Source organism: Anomaloglossus baeobatrachus, chromosome 1, assembly GCF_048569485.1.
Source record: "Anomaloglossus baeobatrachus isolate aAnoBae1 chromosome 1, aAnoBae1.hap1, whole genome shotgun sequence".
Lineage (NCBI taxonomy): Eukaryota > Metazoa > Chordata > Amphibia > Anura > Aromobatidae > Anomaloglossus > Anomaloglossus baeobatrachus.
This window is the reverse complement of record NC_134353.1, coordinates 694,303,892-694,327,407: the sequence shown is the minus strand read 5'-3', so window position 1 is coordinate 694,327,407 and position 23,516 is coordinate 694,303,892. Positions and strand designations below refer to the sequence as shown.

The following is a 23,516-nucleotide window of genomic DNA, read 5'->3' as shown; positions in this document are numbered from 1 at the left end:
ACATACAAACTCCTTGCAGATGGTGTCCTTGGTGGGATTCGAACCCAGGACCCCAGCGCTGCAAGACTGCAGTGCTAACCACTGAGCCACCGTGCCGCCCGCGCACAAGTCCATGATTTATCCAGTAGTACATACAGTATATATCTGATGAGAACTGGTTTTCTACAGGTCACCTATTTACAATTGGTCTCCTTGCTAATGTGTATCTGTTCTGCAGCTAATGGGTTAACAGCGGCAGCGCAAGTACTTCTGCGCACCTTTTGCAATATGGAGTGATTTGTCATTTCATCCCAGCCCCTCTTTATTATATGTAGTGGATGGACTGGCCATTCCTGTGCAGTTACTCACTGATTATATGAGGTTACACAGGATTGGATTACAGTGGAGCGGCGTGTAATGAGTCCACTGGGGATGGAGACACTGGGGGCTCTGTTTCACTTCTCCGGACTGCAGAGCTCTGCTTTATGCCGCTGTACGGAGGTTTGGATTTATTTAAACAGCAGCTGATGGAGTCAAATCTTCAGAAATATTGTTGTTCTCTACTCTTGGGCTCTGTCAGTATCACATTTGGAGCCTACGTTTGGTTCACTGGAGGACACAGATAGAAAAGGGCCCCTGAACAATATTTGGGCTCTTGCAGCCTTAAGGGTACTTTACACGCTGCGATATTGCTAGCAATGTCGCGAGCGGAGGAGGGGACGCTGCGCTCTCCCACTGCTCGGGTCCGGCTGCTGCTGCGGCCGCTGCTGCTCGGTGGCTCGAGCGATGGGCCGGATCCCGGGGACTCAAGCGGCGCTCCTCGCCCGTGAGTGAAAAGGGGTTTAGTTTAGGGGATTTATTGTCCGTGACGCCACCCACGGTTGTGGTGATTTTTGGTAACACCACCGCTGCTCTATATGGGGATCCCGGGAGCGATGACAGGGAGCAGCAGAGTTGTTAGTTCTCCCCTCCGTGGGTAGGGGTTGGTTGTCCCGGGGCCCAGTGATGGGGTGGAGGATGAGGGATGGCAGGCCAAGTGCGGGGCCTGGTGAGGTGCAGGGTCGCGGGGGGGGGGGGCAGCGCTGTGCCTCACGGCACGGTGGTACTCACTCAGCCTGAGACGGTGACACAGTTCTCGGTAAAACACACGGCTGGAAAGACGGTTCCCACGGACGGCTGCTGTTGCTTTTCCCCGGTAGTTAACGGTGACTGTCTCTTTCCCTGCACCTTGTGTAATGTTGGTAGCGATGGGTTCCCACCGGTAACACGCTCCCCGACTTGGATATGGGCCGGAGGAGCCCCTCTTGCCCGCAGGCGCTGGCCCTGAGAAACTGGTGCCTTGGCGGTGTCGGTGTCTCTCTCATACGGTTGGACTGTTGCCTTCAATCGGGACTTAGTTGTTTGGAAACCCGGAGGTCCCCTTCACTGACGGATTTGGCAAATTTACGGCGACTCCTAGCCTTGCCGGGATCCGAAAGGTCCCTGCCAGTGGTGCTGGCTTCTCGTTGTGTACCGGTCCGGTACCGCCGGGTCACCACCCGTCCACGGTCCTCACGGCACCTCCGATAGGCCACTCCTGCAGACGGTCACCACCGTCTGCTAACCTTGCTGTCTCCGTCCGGGGCACACACCCGGACTAACTTCAGGCTCTGTTGCTGTCACTCCTCACACTAGCTCCTCTACCACTCGACTCCTACCCTCCTTCACTTCCCTAGCTTCACTCTAACTCTAACTGCCTCTGTTTTCCCTCCTCCAGGACTGTGTACTCCTTGATGGGTGGAGACCAACCGCCTGGCTCCACCCCCTGGTGTGGACATCAGCCCCTGGGGAAGGCAACAAGGATTTCTGGTTTAGCTTTGATGTACCTAACCGGGGTGTAGGGTGTGGTGATGTCATTACCTGTGACCCCTGGCTTGTCCAGGGCATCACAAAAGCACCCGCCCCCGTCGTTCTTGCGATATGTGGTGATCGCTGCAGTAGCGAACATTATCGCTACAGCAGCAGCACACGCACATACCTGTGCAGCGACGTCGCTGTGACCGCCGAACAATCCCTCCTTCAAGGGGGAGGTGGGTTCGGCGTCACAGCGACGTCACTAAGCGGCCGTCCAATAGGGGCGGAGATGAGCGGGACAAACCATCACGCCCACCTCCTTCCTTCCGCATTGCCGGTGGACGCAGGTAAGGAGATGTTTGTCGGTCCTGCGGTGTCACACATAGCGATGTATGCTTCCGCAGGAACGACAAACATCGTACCTGCAGCAGCAACGATATTAAGGAAATGAACGACGTGTCAACGAGCAACGATTTTTCACGTTTTTGGGCTTGATCGTCGCTGATTGGTATCACACGCTGCAATGTCGCTACCAGCGCCGGATGTGCGTCACTAACGACGTGACCCCAACGATATATCGGTAGCGATGTCGCGGCATGTAAAGCCCCCTTTAGAGAGAGAGAAATTATTTATTATAAAGCCATTTATTCCATGGCGCTTTAGATGTGAAAAGGGGTATAGATAGTATGGACAAGTACAATAATCATAAGCAGAACAAGGCACAGACAGGTACAGGAGGAGAGAGGACCCTGCCCTCAAGGGCTTACAGTCTACAAGAGATGGGTGAGGATACAGTAGGTGAGGGTAGAGATGGTCGGGCGGTGCTGTAGCGGACTAAGGCTTATGGTGGGTTGTGGGCTTGTTGGAAGAGGTGGGTCTTTAGGTTCCTTATGAAGCTTGTCAAGGTAGGTGAGAATCTGATATGTTGTGGCAGAGCATTCCAGAGTATGGGGGAGGCACGGGAGAAATAATTATATTCCATGCAGTTCGTCCTCTTCTGCAGAGACTGCCCAATCCATGCTTCTCCTCATTATTTGCCAAGGGGCTCCATGGAGAAGACCTCATGATTAGATACTGTACTTGTGCCAATGTTCTATTTTTAGATAGCACCAACATATTCCACAGCGGTGTACTAAGTTTGTAATTACTCACATTGGGCCATCACCCACTGAGGTTCACAATCTGAGTTCCTAATTCCCCTTCCGCATGTCCCTGGCGATCTCTGTCCCATATCTATTTGTTTTGCTTGGTTTATGTAAGGTATAGAGCTTTCTTCCGGCTGGTGACTTTCTCGTGGGCCCTGTGTTTTGAGCCGTGCTTGCGGAGGTGCTGCGTGTGCCAGCATGCAGGGAATGTCAGGATTCCTTCAGAATCTGCTTGGCGAGCTTTACATTTTTCTCCTGCGATAGGAACAGGGCCTAGGGGCAGAACTGCAAAGATCTCTCCGGAATGTCTTATTGCTGTATCCTTTTTGTGTTGAAATCCTGTTCCGGTAACAGATCATTAGTTTGCTGGGCAGATGCCTTCATATTGATGGTAATTAATGCAGTAATAAAGATGACTATTTATGGTAACTAATAAAACAGCCTTGGGCTATGTATACACTCAGTGTTTTTGCGGCAAAACATGCTCTTGGCAGTAAAAAAAATAGCGGAGTGTGAGTTGGGAGGTCCCCATGCATACTAGGGGCTCATTCACACCAGTTTTTTTTTTCTCACAGAACGGAGGAACTCTGTGAGTTTAGTCCTATTTATATATTTTTTTCCCCTTAGGCTATATCCGCACAGTGCGTTTTTCTGTTGCGTTTTTGGTCAGAAAACTGCATGACTTTGCTTCCCCAGCAAAGTCTGAGTTTTCATTTTTGCTGTCCCCACAGTGCTTTTTTTTTCTTTCTTTTTTTCTTTTAGCTGCGTTTTTGAGCTGACAAACAAGCAACACGTCAATTCTTCGTTTTTTCTGCGTTTTTTCACCCATGTAACGCATTTGAAAAACACAGGAACAAAAACGTACCAAATCATGATAAAAAAAAGCATGTTTTCACCGGTGCGTTTTTTGGGGCCACAAACAGCATAAAAAAAAAACGCAGCATGCGCACATAGCCTTAGACTTTCTTTGCCAATTTTTATCGGACACTTAGATTTTGCGCAGACTACAAACGTGACTGACCCCATGGTATAAGTGCTATCTGAAAAACATGGATAGCTCTCGTCCACAAAACACACATCTGAACGAGGCCTAAATGGTTGTCTGATCCTGCTGATAGTAAAAATTGTGTCCTATTAAAGGGATATTCCCATATGATAAAGTAGGCTATGCCGTCACTTTGATTCTTAGAATGGACTGGGAGCTTTTTTGATTTATCCCCTTTTTGTTTCCAGCGTTCACCACCTAGCTATACAAGGCTGTTCAATCCAGCCCTTCATGAATGGTAGTGTCCTGCAGGTCCCTGGGCAGCTGGTGGACAGAGTGCTGCTGTGCTGGAAAGAAACTAAGGCTACATGCGCACGCTGCTTCTTTTTCGTGTTCACAAACTGCAGCCAAAACTGCAGCCAAAACTGCACCTTGTCAGAGAGAGCCTGGAAATGTCACAAAAAATGTAGGTGCTTTTTTGGTGCGTTTTTGGCTGCAGTTTTGTCAACAATTGTTTCATGTATTTTTCAGTTCAAAAAAGCCCATAAAGCTTGTTGAATTGGAAAAAAAAAAAAATTAGAAATAAATAAATAATTAAAAAAACCGGCGTGCGGTCCCCCCCAATTTTAATGCCAGCCAGATAAAGCCATACGGCTGAAGGCTGGTATTCTCAGGATGGGGAGCTCCACGTTATGGGGAGCCCCCCAGCCTAACAATATCAGTCAGCAGCCGCCCAGAATTGCCGCATACATTATATGCGACAGTTCTGGGACTGTACCCGGCTCTTCCCGATTTACCCTGGTGCGTTGGCAAATCGGGGTAATAAGGAGTTATTGGCAGCCCATAGCTGCCAATAAGTCCTAGATTAATCATGTCAGGCGTCTCCCCGAGAAACCTTCCATGATTAATCTGTAAATTACAGTAAATAAACACACACACCCGAAAAAAATCCTTTATTAGAAATAAAAAACACAAACACATTCCCTCATTACCAATTTATTAACCCCGACAAAGCCCTCCATGTCCGGCGTAATCCAGCATGCTCCAGCGTCGCTTCCAGCAGTGCTGCATGCAGGTGACCGGAGCAGCAGACTCCGCCGCTCCGGTCACCTCCATGCAGCTAATGAAGACAGCCGCGCGATCAGCTGAGCTGTCACTGAGGTTACCCGCGGCCACCGCCGAATCCAGCGGTGGCCGCGAGTAACCTCTGACAGCTCAGCTGATCGCGCTACAGCGTGGAGCCGGCCGGCGGCAGGAGCGTGGAGCCGGCCGGCGGCAGGAGCGTGGAGCCGGCCGGCGGCAGGAGCGTGGAGCCGGCCGGCGGCAGGAGCGTGGAGCCGGCCGGCGGCAGGAGCGTGGAGCCGGCCGGCGGCAGGAGCGTGGAGCCGGCCGGCGGCAGGAGCGTGGAGCCCGGGACTTTCAGCGGTGGCGGTGAGAGGGGTCCATCATCTCCCCTGTGCGGGGACCGCGGTACTTCGGGGAACACGGGGAGGACGGGACTATCAGCGGCGGCGGCAGCGAGAGGGGGATGGACGTTGGCAGCTGAAAACATTGATTTTTCCCTCTCGCTGCCGCCGCCGCTGATAGTCCCGTCCTCCACATCATCTCCCCTGTGCGTGCACGCTGGGGACAGTGGTACTTCGGGGAACACGTGGAGGACGGGACTATCAGCAGCGGCGGCGGCAGCAGCAAGAGGGAAAAATCAATGTTTTCAGCTGCCAATGTCCATCCCCCTCTCGCTGCCGCCGCTGATAGTCCCATCCTCCACATCATCTCCCCTGGGGACAGCGGTACTTCGGGGAACACGTGGAGGACGGGACGGGACCACTTGCCTGACCTCACTTCCTGACAAATCACCTGCGTTTTTGCTAGCAAAAACGCAGGTAAAAGGCAGGTAAAATGCACCACTTTTGATTAGCATGCATTTTTCCTGCGTTTTTGATGCCCTCATTGATTTCAATGGGTGACAAATGTTGACAAAAACGCAGGAAGAATGAACATGCTGCATTTTTTTTGTCACAAACTTTTGACAAAAAAAACGCTGACAAATAAACTGCAGTGTGCGCATAGCAAATCTGACTTCTCATAGACTTTGCTGGGAAGTCAGATGTCAGAAAGTTCTGCTGACAAAACTGCAGCCAAAAAAGCAGCAAAAAAGCAGCAAAAAAAGCAGCGTGCGCATGTAGCCTAAGGGGATGCAGTGCTTAAAGGGAACTTGTCAGGTGCAATATGCACCCAGAACCATGAGCAGTTCTGGGTGTATATAGCTAATCCCTGCCTATCCGTCCCTGTATACACTAGCATAGATAAAGAGATCTTTAGAAAAAGTATTTCTAAAGATCGTATATTATATGCTAATGAGCGAGAGGACTAGACCCCTGGGCGTTACTTCCCCTGGCTAGTCTGCTCCATTACCATGTTAGTACGCCCCTGTGGGTGTGGTAACATGCTAATGAATGTGCAGCGTCAGAGGATGATCCCACTCACCTCTCCACTGCCATCACGTCAGACGATGGATTTCAGCTCAGTACACATGACCCCGGAGTTTGTCATGCGCACTATGAAGCCGGTTGTACGTGTCCTGGCTTCATACTTGATATAGTGCGCATAACCGAACCTTCGGGGTGATGCGTAAATTGCGCACTCAGCCGACACTGCACATCCATTAGCATTTTAGCACACCCACAGGGACTTACTAACATGCCAATGGAGCTGACTAGCCAAGGGAACTAACGCCCAGGGGACTAGTCCCCTCATTCATTAACATACAATATGATTTTTAGAAATACTTTTTCTAAAGAGCCCTTTCTCTATGCTAGTGTATACAGGGACAGTTAGGCAGGGATTAGCAATATACACCCAGAACTGCTCGTGGATCTAGGTACATATTGCACCGGGCAGGTTCACTTTAATCAACGGCATAATGTTCATTTGGGGACTCCACTAATCAGAAGTGGTGATGTATGTACAGGAGATGCCATCACTTTACTGGAGAGGAATACTCCATATGAAGCCACAGGGGAACCGTGCTCAGAATAGCGTCTCTGGCTCAATCAGTAAGAGGGTGCCCCAGCTTCCTGACTCCGACCTAGACTCTATTCTGATGTCTGTGTGACCTGTCAAATAACAAAATAAATAGTAATCTTCATGCATTAGCGTGTGTGTGTACGTATATATGTATAATATATATTTTCTCTCATCAAGTCTTGCTTTGCTCTAAATCACAGTGCATGGAGGTGGCAAAACGGAAATATGGCCCCCTGTTAAGTAATTGCAGACTTTTTTTTTTTTTTCGCGCAAAGTCATATGTCTCCAGTCACATACATAAGGGCTGCTGTAACATTATCCATCAGGGACTTGTCTGCTGGAGTTCTCTGCAAAGTGACTGAGGGGCTATTTCCAAAGTTCTCTTGCTACACCGTAAGCAGGCAGAAATAGCCGGAGGACATGTACTTCTGTCAGTACGTGCTCGAGGAAGTGCTGCTAACTGGTGTAAGGAAATGAGGGCACACGCTCAGCTGCAACTGCTCTGCACCAGGTGTGGTGTTGTTTTTTTTTGATTTTTTTTTTTGTTTTTTGTTTTTTTAAAGTCTATTATTGTTTGTTGCCATTAAGGCTACTTTCACACATCCGGCTGTAGCAGAGCGGCACAATCCGGCGCTCTGCTGAAAAAACGAAACCGTTTTTTTTTGCCGCCGTTTTCATTTTTTCCAGCATTGAATTGCATTGGCGCCTCATTGCGCCGCATGGGCTTGCGTTCCGTCCGTTTTTTGCTACATGCGGCAGATTTAGCCGATGCGACGGCCGGATGGAACGTTCCCTGGCACGTTTTTTGCTCCGGCAAAAAAAAACGCATCGCGCCGCATCCGGCCACTGCGGCGCATTTTTCAATGCATGCCTATGGACACCGGATGCGGCGCGATGCGGCTAAAACCGCATCCGGCCGCCGCATGCGGTTTCTTCCACTGTGCATGCTCAGTAGCGTGCCGCAACCGGAAAAAAACGGACGGGCCACATGTAAAAACATATGCAAAGGATGCAGTGTTTTCGCTGCATCCGTTGCATAGGTTTCACAGCCGGATTGAGCCGCACTGCTCAAACCGGATGTGTGAAAGTAGCCTAAGCCACATTTAGTCAGTATGTTACATCAGTATTTGCAAGCCGAAATCAGGAGTGCAAAATAAGTGGTGCCCGTGTTTCCATTATACTCTTCCTCCGACTGTTCTATTCCTGTTTTGGCTTAACTACTGAGGGGAAAACTCGCCAAATACTGAACGTGTGCATGTGGTCTTGGGAGCAAAAAAATCTGACAATTGCATAATTAGCTGCTAAATTTTATAGTTGAAAAGCACATAGGGATTGCAACAGTAACCATTTGCCTCGCCAAAAAATTTACACCATAAACAAGGAAAGGTGTTTCTAGCTGAAAGTGTCTAACTCTTATTAGAAATATATACCGTATTTTTCGCTTTATAAGACGCACCAGATTATAAGACGCACCCCCAAATTTGGTGAAGGAAAAGAGAATTTTTTTTTTAATGTTAAATGGGGTCCATCTTATAATGCCAGTGTCCGTCTAACAAATCATATAGGGTATATGTTCCTCATAGTCCCCCATCCTAAAATTAGCCCCCCTTAATCTGGATATGGCCCCCATTGTGCTGGGACACGTCCCCCTGTGCTGCCCATGGCCCCTATAGATAGCACACCTTCCCTGTGTTTGATATGGCCCCCATACTGCTGCCCATGGCCACTATAGATGGCACACCTCCCCTGTGTTAGATGTGGTCCCCATGCTGCTGCCCATGGCCACTATAGATGGCACACCTCCCCTGTGTTAGATGTGGTCCCCATGCTGCTGCCCATGGCCACTATAGATGGCACATCTCCCCTGTGTTAGATATGCCCCCCATGCTGCTGCCTATAATAAAATAAAACACTGTTTCCTTACCTTCTCAGCGCTGTAATCCCTGTGTCTCCCTCCGTGGGGTTGAGCTCCTTCTCCACTCCCTGGTTCTTGCTGCCGGTCATGTGATCGGCACGGCAGAGTGATATCATCTCTGCGTGCCTGATCAGACAGCAGCAGCAGAGACACCGGGAGATCAGCGCTGGAGGTAAGTAAACCTTTTTTTATTTTACTATGGGCAGCAGTATGGGGGCCATATCTAACACAGGGGGATAATGTGCGATCAAAAGAGGGCGCAGGCAGATATAATATGCGCCCCTGTCCCAGCCCATCAGCGCGGTGCAGTTTCAGCACCAAGGTGATGGACAGCGACTGTGCATATTATATGAGCGGGAGCAGGAGATCAAAGGCTCCCTCCCGCAGCTTCACCAGCTCCCAGCACTGCTCCAGAGCTGCCCCCACCTCCCCTGCACCCTGCAGTGTGTGTGTGTGTGTGTGTGTGTGTGTGTGTGTGTATATATACACCCCTCCCCCCCGTATATTCGGTTTATAAGACGCACCCCCTACTTTCCCCCAACATTTGGGGAACAAAAGTGCGTCTTATAAAGCGAAAAATACGATATCTGAGAAAACATAAGACGACAAAATCAGGTACATGTTTAACCTAGCAGTGCATATGGTAAGATAGGAAAGGCACATTGAAAACCATCAGGTTTCCAAGTAGTGGTCATAAAAGCCACTTAGTAAGCATGTACCCATTCACAGACCTCGGGGAACGCCTAACCCGTAGTATAATGCGCATAGCGGGGTCCCCACAGAGGCATAATTCCCAACGCACATTTCTGGTGTAATTTTGCTTCCTCAGGAAGTTAATCATATGATGTCTGGCTAATTCCACTCTTCCCATTCAGAACCTATGTATGATCATCCGAGTCAAGTGTGGATGGTTAGACCATGTGCAAACGCTGAGTATTTTGGGAGTTTATTACCTCGTGTACATGTTTCTATTATACTTTTCCTCTGAATGTTCAACTTCTGGTTTTAGCAACAAAAACTGAGGTAAGAAACTCACCAAATACTGAACATTTGAACAGAGCCTTATAGGGGGAGGGGGGTGGCGGGAATGGCTGACTGCTCATTCATCAGCCAGCAATGAAAAGGTCTATGGGCTGTTTTAGACCTGATTGTGAAGCTGTTGTATGAATTTGTGGTCCGAATTAAACATTTGTCATAGAGGAAGTGAGATTTTCCTGCTTTAGGACTTCTCCTTTTGTTTGTGTGCGTGTTTTCCTCTTAAACCTAAAAACATGACTCATTTATTAGTGATGATCTATACTCTTCTTTTTTGGTAAATGTCTGCGGAGATGGATAGTAAAACCTAATGCAGCAGATAACTAATGCTCTGCTTACATTAGCTTCTTTCCATTCCTCACATTAACGTTGAAGGCTTTCGTTGGGATGTGCTCTGCTTATCCGGAGCACAGGCCATCAGTGTTCTAAACCTGGAGAAACCCTTTCACCATCGCCTCTCAGAAATGTTTGCATCCACAGATCACATTGCTTTCCAGCTGTAGGTGTGACACATTTTTTAGCTTTGACTCTGACAGTAACTTGCCTGTCATGGAAGTTTGTATTGCCCCGAGCTGTAAAATGTCAGTGCACAGATTTCCACAGACATCATCTTTGCCTTTTATGTCTCTTCTGGCGTTCCCTGGGTAACCTGTTGCTGAGGATTTGTCTTCTTCCCTATATCTTTCATATGACTTGAGTATGTGGCCTGGTTATCAGTGACTGTCCGGAAGTCCGAAGTGACTAACTCTGAGAAATGCGTGACTCAGTGCAGAGCTGCTGCCCCGTCCTCTGCGGCTGATCACTACCATTCACTTATGGGATTGTCAGGACTAGAACCAAATTCAGTGACCACACACCTTTTCTGTTTTTGTGTTTTATTTGCTATACCATGACATATGAAACTACCCCACCGACACTTTCCGTACCACTTTTTTCAATCTTCCCTTTGTTTATTCTGCAAAGTTTGTGGCGTTTTTACCTGTAGTTTCACGTCATGAATTGTGGATGTGGGGCGTAGGTGTCGACAGAAAAAGAAATCTTGGAGGCCTAATTAGTCTTACTACTTTCGGACCACTTGATTATTTATACTTGATTTATTGTAACAGGTGTTGGCACTATATTTTATCACTACTCATTGCTCATTGTATCTGCATTGTCCATTTTACAACTACTCTATACGCAGCGACGTATCTAACGATATATCGCCGGGGTCACGGATTCCGTGATGCACATCCGGCATCGTTAGTTGCGTGTGACACCAACGAACGACCGTTAACGATGGAAAATACTCACCAAATCGTCCATCGTTGACACGTCGTTCATTTTCAAAAAATCGTTGATTGTTGAACACGCAGGTTGTTCGTCGTTCCCGAGGCAGCACACATCGCTACGTGTGACACCGCGGGAACGACAAACTACAGCTTATCTGCGGCCACTGGCAATGAAGAAGGAAGGAGGTGGGCGGGATGTTAGTCGCTCATCTCCTCCCCTCCGCTTCTATTGGGCGGCTGCTTAGTGACGCCGCACAAACCGCCCCCTTAGAAAGGAGGCGGTTCACCGGCCACAGCGACGTCACTAGGCAGGTAAGTCCGTGTGACGGCTCCGAACGATATTGTGCGCCACGGGCAGCGATTTGCCCGTGATGCACAAACGACGGGGGCGGGTACGCTTGCTAGCGATATCTGAGTGTGACGGGGCCTTAACACTAGAAGTACCAGAGAGGGGTCATTTAACATTTCTACCATTGAAACCCTATGGAGCTCGAAATTCCTGGGACTTCTGCGCGCACTAGAAAAAGGATTTTTCTCAAGAAGTTTCTTGAATCTGAAAGATTAGCGCACTTGCGGTCAAAAAACGCACCAATACCGCACGAAAACCATTTTTGGTGCGTTTTTTCCGCAGGTTGATCCCTGCAGTTTACCCTTATCTATGGCACAAAACGCAGTTATCTGCAGAAAATAATCTTTTTCTCAAGAAATTCTGCAGAAAGAATGTTCTTGAGAAAAAACCGCAGTGTGTGCACAGCTATCTCTTTTTCTAGAGGTTTTGCTGGGGAATGTCTGCAGAAAGGTTACAACCATTTTTTTGAGAAATTTCTGCAGCAAAACGCCAAACAAACCACGGGTAAAACCACAATGTGTGAACAAGGTCTAAGCTTAATCTGTTAGACCAATTTACTTTACACATGAAGGCCAATTTGCCAAAGGCATGCAGAGTTAGGGCAACTTTACCACCTCAATTGGCCACCCCTGAAGGCAGTGTCAAAATATGCGCTAATATGGCTAATGCCATTGCCGAGACTCTAGGACAAATATCTTATTAGGATTTTTTTTGTCTTTGTTTTTTAAACTTACTGATGGACTAATTAATTTGTAACACAATGCTCTTACTTGATTCTATAGACCCATGATATTAGATACTCATTTCCTGGTATTTATAATTCAGCATCTCAATTCCATGTTTTGTTTTGTTTTTTTTGTTTTTTTTTAACCTATTACAGGTTTATTTGCTGCACATGTAATTTAATCGTTTTTAATGTCTAGATATTTATCACATTTTAGTTCCTGGATATATGATCTCCCCCCCCGCCCCCACCCCTCACCTCATGCCATAATCTACTTAATCATACCATTTAGGGCTCGTGCGCACGTTGCGTAATTGCATGCATTTACGCTGCGTATTGCACTGCAGCGTAAATGCATGCGTCCCCTGCACAATCTAAGTAGATTGTGCATGATACGTGCACACGTTGCTTTTTTGAACGCAGCGATTTGGGTGCTAAAAGTTTGACCCAAATCCGTGCGTTCATAAAATGAGCATGTCAGTTATTTGTGCGTTCTGGATGCAGCTCCCACTTTATGGTGGGGGCAGCATCCCAAGCGCAGGAAATCTGCTTTTTTTAACAAAAATACTGCATCCATTATGCAGTGTTTCTGCAGTGGTTTGAAGCGCACATATGCTGTCTAATCCCTGCAGAATATTGAACAGGTACATGCGCATGAGCCCTTAATCTTGTATTTCTGAAATAATAATTACAACTTACTTTCTTTTTTTCTTTGTCCCAGTAATGAGGTTGTCATTATTCACTGCTTTTGCTTTAATCACTTTTTCTTTTATCATGTAAATTAGGGCTGGGGAACCTGTGGGGTTTTTTTTTGTTTTTTTTTTCTGGCAAGGGTCATTTGGATATTTTTACAGTAATGCATGGGACACACACAATTATCAACTTGAAAATTACTCTGCTCTATTTGGTAAAACAATTCACTTGCTCCTACTGTGATGTTAGGTGATATTGATCACGCTGCTTCTCATTGCTGCTTTCCCAGATTTGTATTGGTCTGAAACGGAGTCTTCTCTTAGTAATAATTTTTGTCAATCATATACATCACATAGGAGACTTTGGCACTGCTCTACATACATCACATAGGAGACATTGGCACTGCTCTACATACATCACATAGGAGACATTGGCACTGCTCTACATACATCACATAGGAGACATTGGGACTGCTCTACATACATCACATAGGAGACATTGGGACTGCTCTACATACATCACATAGGAGACATTGGGACTGCTCTACATACATCACATAGGAGACATTGGGACTGCTCTACATACATCACATAGGAGACATTGGGACTGCTCTATATACATCACATAGGAGACATTGGGACTGCTCAAGATGAGGGCTGATTTTTTAGATAAAAAAAAATATATATATAATTTATTTTACTCACAGAAGGAGTTTGGGGGCATGGACAGCACTGGGGACAGTGGGTCTGCTGTTCCTCTTCTCTTCTTCTGTGGGATGGGAATATATCTCGCTCTAACCCTGCACACAATACATCCTAATCCTTCAGCGTATGTGAATGCTGCGTGCTTGCAGTGCACATGAGGGTTTAAAGGGCCAGCAATCGGCAAGACAAGGCTGCAGCATGAACACTGCACTCACCGGGAATCTGCCCGGAGGCCACAGAACCGTTCATGCATGTGGCCTGCAAAACGGAGGTTTCTCAAACCTGATGTAAATGAATATTCTTTGATTATGAAATATAATAGTATTTTATATATATGGTTTATGCAAACTTCCCTTTAGGGAATATGCACCCTCCTTGTTTGACAGGTGCATTGTGGGTTCAACCAACACATGAGCTTAACCTTTTTCCTATCCAATAAAATTTCCTGTTCTGCCCATTAAAATCCTATATTTGGGAAAAAAAACGTCAAAACACAAGTTTGCAATATGAAGGAATTTTGTAAAATCAACAGGAAATCAATTTATTCACATGTGAATGATAAACAAGACAATGGCCTGACAAACGAGCAGAACAGTATTTTTGGACTATTACCCCCCTCCCCCAGGGTGAATCGGGATAGGAAAAGGTTAATGCTGGGTTAAAAGAAAAAAATTCTCAGCAGTATCGCCCTATGTAGGTGTAGGTGATGTACTGCCAATAAAATGATCTATGATTGACAAAATGATTAACACCAGTAAACAACTGCCAATCAGTGGTCATTTCACAGTTACGGTCAGCATAAGGAAACCCAGCATTAAACTTTGAGCTCAAGGTGGTCTAAGTAAATAAAAAACTTGCCTCCCAGACTGGCACTGCTCTGCTTCATTCTACGCTGTGCCCCTGCCGGTCTCCTGGCATTAACATGCAAGAGGCGATATTATGACTACTACAGCGTCTGATTGGCCTCTAATCTCTGTCCAAGCTGTTTCTTCCTGCTCTTCCAAATACATTTGTTTTATAAGATAGTGCTCCACACATTTAGTGGCTCTAACTATATCTTTTCTCTTGCTTTCTGCAGATGCATTGCTCGCTGACCTGGAGTCCACCACATCTCATATATCCAAGCGACCTGTGTTTTTAACAGAGGAGACTCCATATTCCTATCCCAGTGGTTGTCACACGTATCAAGAGATTTCTATACCACCTGCACATACTAGCGAGTCTCTGAATGGCACGATTACTGACCCTCTGGATTCCTGGACCATGAGCTCCAATACCATCTCCCAGCAGCAGGTAGTGAATGAGAACCACCATACCTCTGTATTGAATACGTAACATCTGTCCCTAAAGATGATGAATTCATCTGTCTACGTTTCTTTAGCAGAATCCTATTTACAGTAGTTCTCTTGTGAAGGAGAGTGTGGGATCCCCATCCGCTGGAGAAGAGGAGCATGTATACAGGTAGATGTAATCCCTTTTCCAGTTATTACTTGCTTTTTTGACATTTCCAAGTCACAGAAGATGTTTTTTTTCAATTAGTTTTCCCAACAAACAGCGATCTGCTGAGCCTTCGCCGACTGTCTTGGGCTCCTCTCTTGGCAGCAACTTGTCCGAGTTGGACCGCCTTCTCTTAGAGCTGAATGCCGTGCAGCAAGTCCCATCAAGTAGCCTATCTGCAGGTGAGGGTCAAGGTCTGGGGGTTAGTGTGTGTTTTTGTTTTTTCTCCTTATATCTTTAGTTCATTATTGGGTGCATCTGAATAAAATTAGTTTAAGCTTGATATTTTTGCTCAGATACTTTTGCATGTTAAAAGATTAATAACAATATATACAGAATTATTCAGGGCTCAAATATATTTTGGAAAGTGGCACCAAACTGGAGCTTTAGTTTATTTTAGCATAATTTTTACCCTGTTTTACCTCATACAGTTACCAGCAAGCATCTGAATTTAATCTTTTTTTAACTCTTTAATGACACTGGAATGCAGAAAAAAATAAGATCAAATAATGGTATAGGCCGGAAACCAAGCATAAGGATATATATAGATATATATATATATTAGAGGAAAACTCCACAAAACCAGACAAATAATGCAGGGGATCCAATTAAATTTAATGGCCCACCTGCTGCACAAGCTTATATGCATAGTAGGGAAAGGAGGAACGACAAGCTTTTAAAGTGCAAAAAATGTGACAGGTTTTTATTATGGCAGGTGACAATTCATTACAGGGTTAAAAACACTTAAGAACAGAGACCTTTTAAAAATGACAATGTCCTGTTTCCCCCCATATCCCAACACACATGTATATATCTGTAAACATAGACATGGGAAAAATGGTGGCTAAATCGGGGCACAAAACCCAAATTAACACATATGCATTTCAGTGTTAAAGCCAATTACGCTGGTAGATATTGCAAAGAGTGCCCAGATAAAATAGTTAGGGGAGTCATCACACTGGATGATGAGGGGGACATGGAGCCAAAGGTGACCGGCTCTAGGTGATAGCCATTAAGGTCTCAGAGCGACCCTCATACCAGCCCAACGTACTTTTCAATGACGATTTTCTTATCTTCTTCATGGAGTATTGATGGCTAATGGTGACGCAGGCAAGGGGATGGAGTATTGATGGCTAATGGTGACGCAGGCAAGGCAATGGAGTATTGATGGCTAATGGTGACGCAGGCAAGGGAGATGCTGATACCTGTTCAGACGATGCAATGATTGCCAGATATAAGGAGTTATCCAAAAAGCGCACTAAATTATGGTGGAACCGGGCCTTTTTGGGTAAATACCTTGAGAAAGGTCTGGTTCCACGTGGACTTAGGATCCAAGTATTTCCCTCCTTTGCCCTAGAGGAGGAGAATTTTAAAACCAAATGGGAGGAGCTAGCCCAGGAATGCTCTAAGGGTTTTCTCACCCTGTTGAGTGAACACAATTCCACCACTCTCACTACGATTGAGGCGGAACTTGAGTCCTTAGAAAAAACAATAAATGAGAAATGCACACCAGGGGTTATCGCTCGGTTCAAAATTGAGATGGAACAAGAGTTGGAGAGGTGGGAGAAGGAGATTAAAGTATACAAACTCAAAAAACTTAATAGGGACATAACAGATTACTCCACGAAAAAGGCCTATAGGTGGAAAGCTGAAAATATTAGGGGGCGTAATTATGCCACCACAATGTTTCACTGTTGGGATTGTATTGGGCAGGTGATGAGCAGTGCCTTGTTTTCTCCACACATACCGCTTAGAATTATCACCAAAAAGTTCTATCCTCGTTTCATCAGACCTGAGAATCTTACTTCTCATAGTCTGGGAGGCTTCCGTCGTGCCACTGTGCCATAAAGATTCGACTGGTGGAGGGCTGCAGTGAAAGATGACTTTATGGAACTTTCTCCCATCTCCCTACTGCATCTCTGGAGCTCAGCCGCAGTGATATTGGGGTTCTTCATTACCACTCTCACCAAGGCTCTTCTCTCACAATTGCTCAGTTTGGCTGGACGGCCAGGTCTAAGAAGAGTTCTGGTGGTGCCAAACTTGTTCCATGTAAGGATTATGGAGGCCACTGTGCTCTTAGGAACCTTGAGTTCTGCAGAAATGCTTTTGTAACCCTGGCCAGATCTGTGCCTTGCCACAATTCTGTCTCTGAGCTCCTTGGGCAGTTCCTTTGACCTCATGATTCTCATTTGGTCTGACATGCACTGTGAGCTGTGAGGTCTTATATGGACACGTGTGTGCCTTTCCAATTTAAGTCCTATCGATTTAAACACATCTGGACTCCAATGAAGGAGTAGAACAATCTCAAGGAGGATCACAAGGAAATGGACAGCATGTGACTTTAACATGAGTGTCTGAGCAAAGGGTCTGAAAACATAAATATCACATGGTCATAAGTATTTCTTGTTTAATAAATTTGCAAAAATGTCTACATTTCTGCGGGGTGGTTTTTTTTTCTGTCAAGATGGGGTGCAGATTGTACATTAAGGAGAAAAAAAATGAACTTTTTTTTTATTTGCCAAATGGCTGCAATGAAACAGTGAAAAATGTAAAGGGGTCTGAATACTTTCCGTACCCACTGTAGGTGATCACCCTGGTCATAGGTGGGGATCCTAAGATTCCCATAGAAAATACAGATGACTAGAGTCCCATGTTCTTTCTGGGCTGTAAGACCAGGACCTGGAGTAATGTAATGGGGTGGCTGTTAAACATGCACATTGTCAATTTTTCATAGTTATCTATTCAACTTCTACTGATTGTGCTCTTGTTGCCAAAGAGTAGGTCGCCAGAGTCCCCTTTTCTGGCAATCTTTGAGGGTTCTAGTGGCGGGACTCGCACTAGTCTACCTGTCCAGGTTATAATTTATGTAGATGCTGTTTACTTACTGGATTTTTCTTATGGTATGAAACCTTATTTTTCTTAAAATGGCAAATTTTGGTTTCATTCTATTTTCTATAACTAGGCTTTTAAATATATTTATTGGCAGTAGTTAAATGTACAACATTTCATATTGTTTTTTTACTTCCAGATGATATGACTCGAAGCATCTCACAGCCTGTGGCAGTCCCAGTATCTGTATCCATTGTTTCTGACAGCTCAGGAATAAAGACTGCGCAGTCGTCAAAGGAAAAACCTAAGCGGAACGGTGCACGGGGTATAGAGGATGTCCGTCCAAGTGTAGAGAGCCTTCTAGATGAACTTGAGAGCTCGGTACCCACTCCAGTGTAAGTGGTGGTGTATTTTAAGGGGAATTTCCATGGCTAGGCTATTGTCCAGGATGACATCCAGCTCCCCTCCAATCCGAAATTGGCAAATCTCACAGCAATCAGAAGTATGTAACGTAGAAAAACCATAGCATCTTACACTATGTAGTGGACATTCTTGCTACTTCAGCTCAGCTTCCACTGAAGTGAGTGGAGCTGAGCTGCAGTACCTGAGAATTGCACCTACACTTTGTACAGAGCTGAGTTGTCCATGCTTTTTACACTGCAGAACCTTCTAACAGCTGATAGGTGTGAGTGCCTGTTGTTCGATTCCCCCCCCCCCCCCACCCTTCTCATAATATTTAATATTTGTATTGCATAGATCTTATTCTTTGATACTAAACAACATTTCTCCATTGCAGTCCTTCAGTCACTGTGTCTCAAGGAGAAATGAACAGCTCTCAGAGGGTCACTCCCAGCCAGCAGCAAACACGAATCTCGGCCTCGTCTGCCACACGTGAACTGGATGAACTTATGGCTTCTCTCTCTGATTTCAAGGTACCTAACCTGACATACACTTAACTGGGACATGAACTGCGCCTTCCGCTATTGATACATAGCTGACTTCACCCATGTATGTTAGGCTTTTCTCCAAGCAAATGTCAACGATGTTAGTGAACTGATGCTTAAAGGACTTTTTTTTTTTTTATCAAATTTTTCATGCTTCACTAGACACACAATGAAATAGTGGCTGCAGGGTAGAATTAAAGTTTTTCTTTTATTCTTTTGCTTTTCTATTAGAGGTGATAGCAATCAAAGTATTTGAAAGTTAATTAGGTAATTTTCGTTAAGTCCAAATGGGTCTTATCAGAGGTTTCATTGGGGGTGTTTACTACTTTCCCCTGTATGAGGTTGACCAATTATAAGCAATTCATGGTTGGGGCTTGTTTTTCCTTTCCTCAGAGTTGCTGCCTACTTCATAGAATCATAGAATGGAAGAGTTGGAAGGGACCTCAATGTCGATTGGGTCCAACCCCCTGTGAGTTCCAGCTTTCCTAAATCATCCAAGCTATATATTTATGCAGTTTCTGATTGAAGATTTCCATTGGAGAGCTCACCACCTCCCGTGGTAGCCTGTTCCACTCCCTGACTGCCCTCACTATCAAAGTTTTTCCTAATGTCTAATATGAATCTCCTTCAATTTTCATCCCATTGCTTCTTGTACTTCATTGTGCTAATAAGAATAGTAGTTCCCTCTGCACTGTGACTTCCTCTTTCAGGTATTTGTAGACTGCTATTAAGTCTCCTCTGTCTCTTTTTGAAACTAAACATCCTTGGTTCTTTTAGCAGTTCTTCATATGACATGGTTTGCAGACCTTCTACAATCTTTCATTGCTCTTCTCTGGACTTGCCCAAATATATTGATGTCTTTCTTGATTTAAGGCGCCCAGAACTATACACAGTATTCCAGGTGGGGTCTGACCAGGGCATATTATAGATGAATAATTACCTCTCTTGATCTAGATCAGGGTTCCCCAACTCCAGTCCTCGAGGGCCGTCAACAGTGCATGTTTTCAGGATTTCCTTAGCATTGCATGGGTGTTGGAATCATCAACTGTGAAGGTGATTAAATTATCACATGTGCAATACTAAGGAAATCCTGAAAACTTGCACTGTTGGCAGCCCTTGAGGACTGGAATTGGGGACCCATGATCTAGATTCAATGCTTGTCTTGATACATCCCAGAATTTTGTTGGCCTTTTTAGCTGCAGCTCCGCATTGTTGCCTCATGTTTAATCTGGGATCCACTATTATGCCCAATTCCTTTTCCCCGATGCGATCACCTAGTCCTTTCTCCCGTACTACATATGGTTTCTCCCATACTATATATACTTTGATTGATCAACCTGGTACAGGGGAAGAAGTACATGCCCCTGTGAAATCTCTTAACACCCAATTGCACTTAACAGAAATTAAATCAATAGGGTCCAAATACTTTGAAAGCTAATACCTCCATAACAAAAAGGTAACATTTTAAAACTACAAAAAAAGTTTTCTTTTGCTCAGCAGCCTTTTACATCATGTATCAAATTAAACATGGCCAATTTGATGAGGTTCTCTTTAATTCTGGAATCCAGTTTCTTACACCCTTTAGTAATTGCATACATTTATTTTACTAAGTTTTTCTAGAAAAGCAGCAAAAGAAGTCTCCTGCGGTTTGTGAAATTCTTGTGATGTTTGTTAATCATTAGCGAGGTGGCTGTTGCTCCTGGTGCTGGACTTGCCTTCCTCTTTGGTATTTCTGCTTTTTTTTTTCCTCCTTTTATTGTGCTGGGTGCGGTTGTTCACTATAGTTATCTGAGGAATGCAGTAGCGGTGGTGTGTTAGGAGCACAGTGGTCTTCACTATTATTTTGGTTGACACTACTAGAGATATTACAGAGATACTGATTTCTGCCTCAGAACATTTCTGGAGTTTTATCTCTTAGCGAAGATTACACCGGAAACAGAAGAATCTTGCATAGCCCTCATACGTTTCTGTGTAAATTCCCATCTCAGTGGGAAGGGCGTTTGGTTTTATCGTTCTGTTTATTTGCAGAACCCATGGCATTGGAACTGAATGATTTTTCTATATAAAAAATGAGTCATTTCATTGTGACTAATTTGCAGCTACAGGACGAACAAAAGGGAGTATTCTTCATAAACATAATTTTATTATATAGTTAACATTGAGCTAATTGTGACATTTCAGTTACACGTTGACCATATTACCTTTATCGTGACGCATTCTGGTGGGCACTGTCATGCATATGTATTGGGTTATGTGCAGTTAGAAAAGGAACTCGTGCGGTCTGACATTTGGGCTTCCAGTCCGCTGCTCAGCTGGAGTTTGGCACCATGTATAGTCAAGTTGAGTTGCTTACATAACTGATGTTAATATTCTGCACATGGCTAGAGTTCTCATCTACAAGTGTTTCCTGCTTGTTACATTGGTTTGGTGCCACATATTTTTAGAGCAGGGTGCAGACCTGCTGGCCGTATGTGCCCCACACTGCTCCTAGTTGCGTCTGCCTCAGTGCTGGCCATAAGAGCTGATCGCTAATTTGTTCAATTAGCGGTTTGTGTCACTGTCTGAAGAATGCTGGGGACGGCAGCTTACTGTGTTGCTTTGTAACCAATCAGCGCTATCCTTCACTGTAGAAGAGTGTTCATTGGTTATTACCTGCGCCTATTAGTGGCAGAGACTCTTGACAGCAGTGAGCATTAACCAATGAGCTCTCTCCCTGGTAGTGACAAAGTGCTGATTGGTTACTGAGACGCTCAGTCATATCCCTGAATGGATGTGATATGACTGCGAATTGGCTACGGCTTTCATTTCATAGCCTGTTAAAAAAGGCTGACCATACTTTCCTGCACACAGAACTGATTGTTTTGTGTGCATGGAACGTCATATCAGCTGCACATCCCTGGTTACACAAGACGATACACTTCAGTCATCATTGGAAAACCCCATCCTAATTGCAATATTCCATACAGTAAAATAAAAACGGCCTCTATCCATTGCCGGAGCTGGTGCCATTTTAGTGATGTTGATGCTGTGGGCTTGCGTGGCATTATGCCATGTGTGCCTTGTAGCTTATCAGCGGACGCTTCACTTTCACTTGTCGGATGAAACTCACTTCTCCAGATTGTCAGAACTGCTGCTGTCTGACTCCGGATATCGGTTACGTCCAAAGGAAGTGAGAGAAGTGGCCGCTGATTGGCTGCAGGGCTCATGTGGCAAAACAACGTGACGCAAGCCCCAGAAAACCCGGTGTTGACGTCGCTGGATTGGCGTAAACACACTGTTTAAATTTTACAGTGGGGACTATTGCAATTAGGAAAAGGTCAGCCCAAGCGCCGATGTCACTGGAATAGCACCGGAGGAGAGTATAGGCTATTTCTTTATCGTTCCTTTGGGAGACCCAGACCATGGGTGTTTAGCTTCTGCCTCCGCAGGACACACAAAGTACTACACTTAAAAGTGTAGCTCCTCCCTCTGAGCTTATACACCCCCTGGTAGCCAGTCCTAGCCAGTTTATTGCTTTGTGTCAGGAGGCATACATCCACACATGCATTCTCATCTGATTTGTTTGACTTTTGGAAAGAGTTTGAAGAAAAGTGGGTCCATGTCTGGACTCCCGGCATGTCCCTTCTCACCCCACTGTGTCGGCGGTGTTGTTAAGGTTGATTTACAAGGCTGCAGCCTTACATGCCGCGCTCCTTCACCATCCCTTCTGGGCTCTGGCTTGAAGTGGGAGCCAGCACGGTCTCCATGCCTGGCAGGAGTCCGGTCTCCATCCACAGCCCCTTGAGGATTCTGTTGGACCGGAGCACTCATCCCCAGGGACATGGCCCTGCGTCTCAGCAGCTAAGTACCTGAGACGTTTATGTTGGGGGTCCCGGTTCTTTATTGTAAGGGGAGAGTATGCTGTATGTGATTGTTTTAACTTTTCCGGCGGATTCTCTAGCTTTTGCCTGAGAACCGCGCCGATGGTGCCTGCTTGTCGGACTCGCCGCTTAAATTTAGGCCCCGGCTTCGCCGGAGGCCTAGTTTCGTTTTCCTGCCCTCGCAGGTCACTCATGCAGAGGGACAGGTTCGGCTCCTCCCGGCGGCCGTTCTACACAGGGGAGGGACACTCCCCACTGCTGGGGCGTCCCTCCTTCCCTGCAGGTCTCTATAGCCCTCCAGTTCACTCTGCTCTGGGACATCCTGCATTCTGCATCTCTGCTGAGGTGCTGCGACTGGGGGACCGGGCTTCGGGATCTGGAAGGCACACAACACCGCGCTCAGCGGTCTGGTAAGCCACAGCCGGTCTCCGGTTGTGGACCTCTGTATACCAGCAGCATGTCTCAAGGAGCAAGGCCCAGTGGTCTCTCAGGCTGCTGCTGCACCTGTGATTGAACCCCCGGCCTGGGTAGAGTCCTTTTCTAGGTCCATATCCCAGTCATTTGCTGAGTCCATGGGACTTTTGTCCAGGACTTTGATGAATATGCATCAGCCTCCCTCACAGGGTGCCTCTAATACTCTTGACAGAGGACTCCTATCCTCTGACCTCCGTCCATCAGAGCTCACGGAGGATTCATCATCTGATCCCAGACCCCGTCCTTCTAAGA

General features: G+C 45.9%; 1 protein-coding gene across 4 annotated transcripts in view; it reads left to right on the top strand.

Moving 5' to 3' along the window:
- PXN (paxillin) overlaps positions 1 to 23,516 on the top strand; it is a 57,747-nt gene that overhangs the window by 12,905 nt on the left and 21,326 nt on the right. For 2 of the 4 annotated variants that reach the window (XM_075320408.1, XM_075320388.1), the window contains exons 2-6: positions 14,739 to 14,953; positions 15,045 to 15,121; positions 15,200 to 15,339; positions 18,186 to 18,381; positions 18,783 to 18,918. In XM_075320408.1, the coding sequence (XP_075176523.1) occupies positions 14,739 to 14,953; positions 15,045 to 15,121; positions 15,200 to 15,339; positions 18,186 to 18,381; positions 18,783 to 18,918 (764 nt within the window). Of the gene's footprint in view, positions 1 to 14,738; positions 14,954 to 15,041; positions 15,122 to 15,199; positions 15,340 to 18,185; positions 18,382 to 18,782; positions 18,919 to 23,516 lie in introns of all 4 variants that reach the window. The other 2 variants (XM_075320399.1, XM_075320378.1) reach the window with 1 other exon arrangement.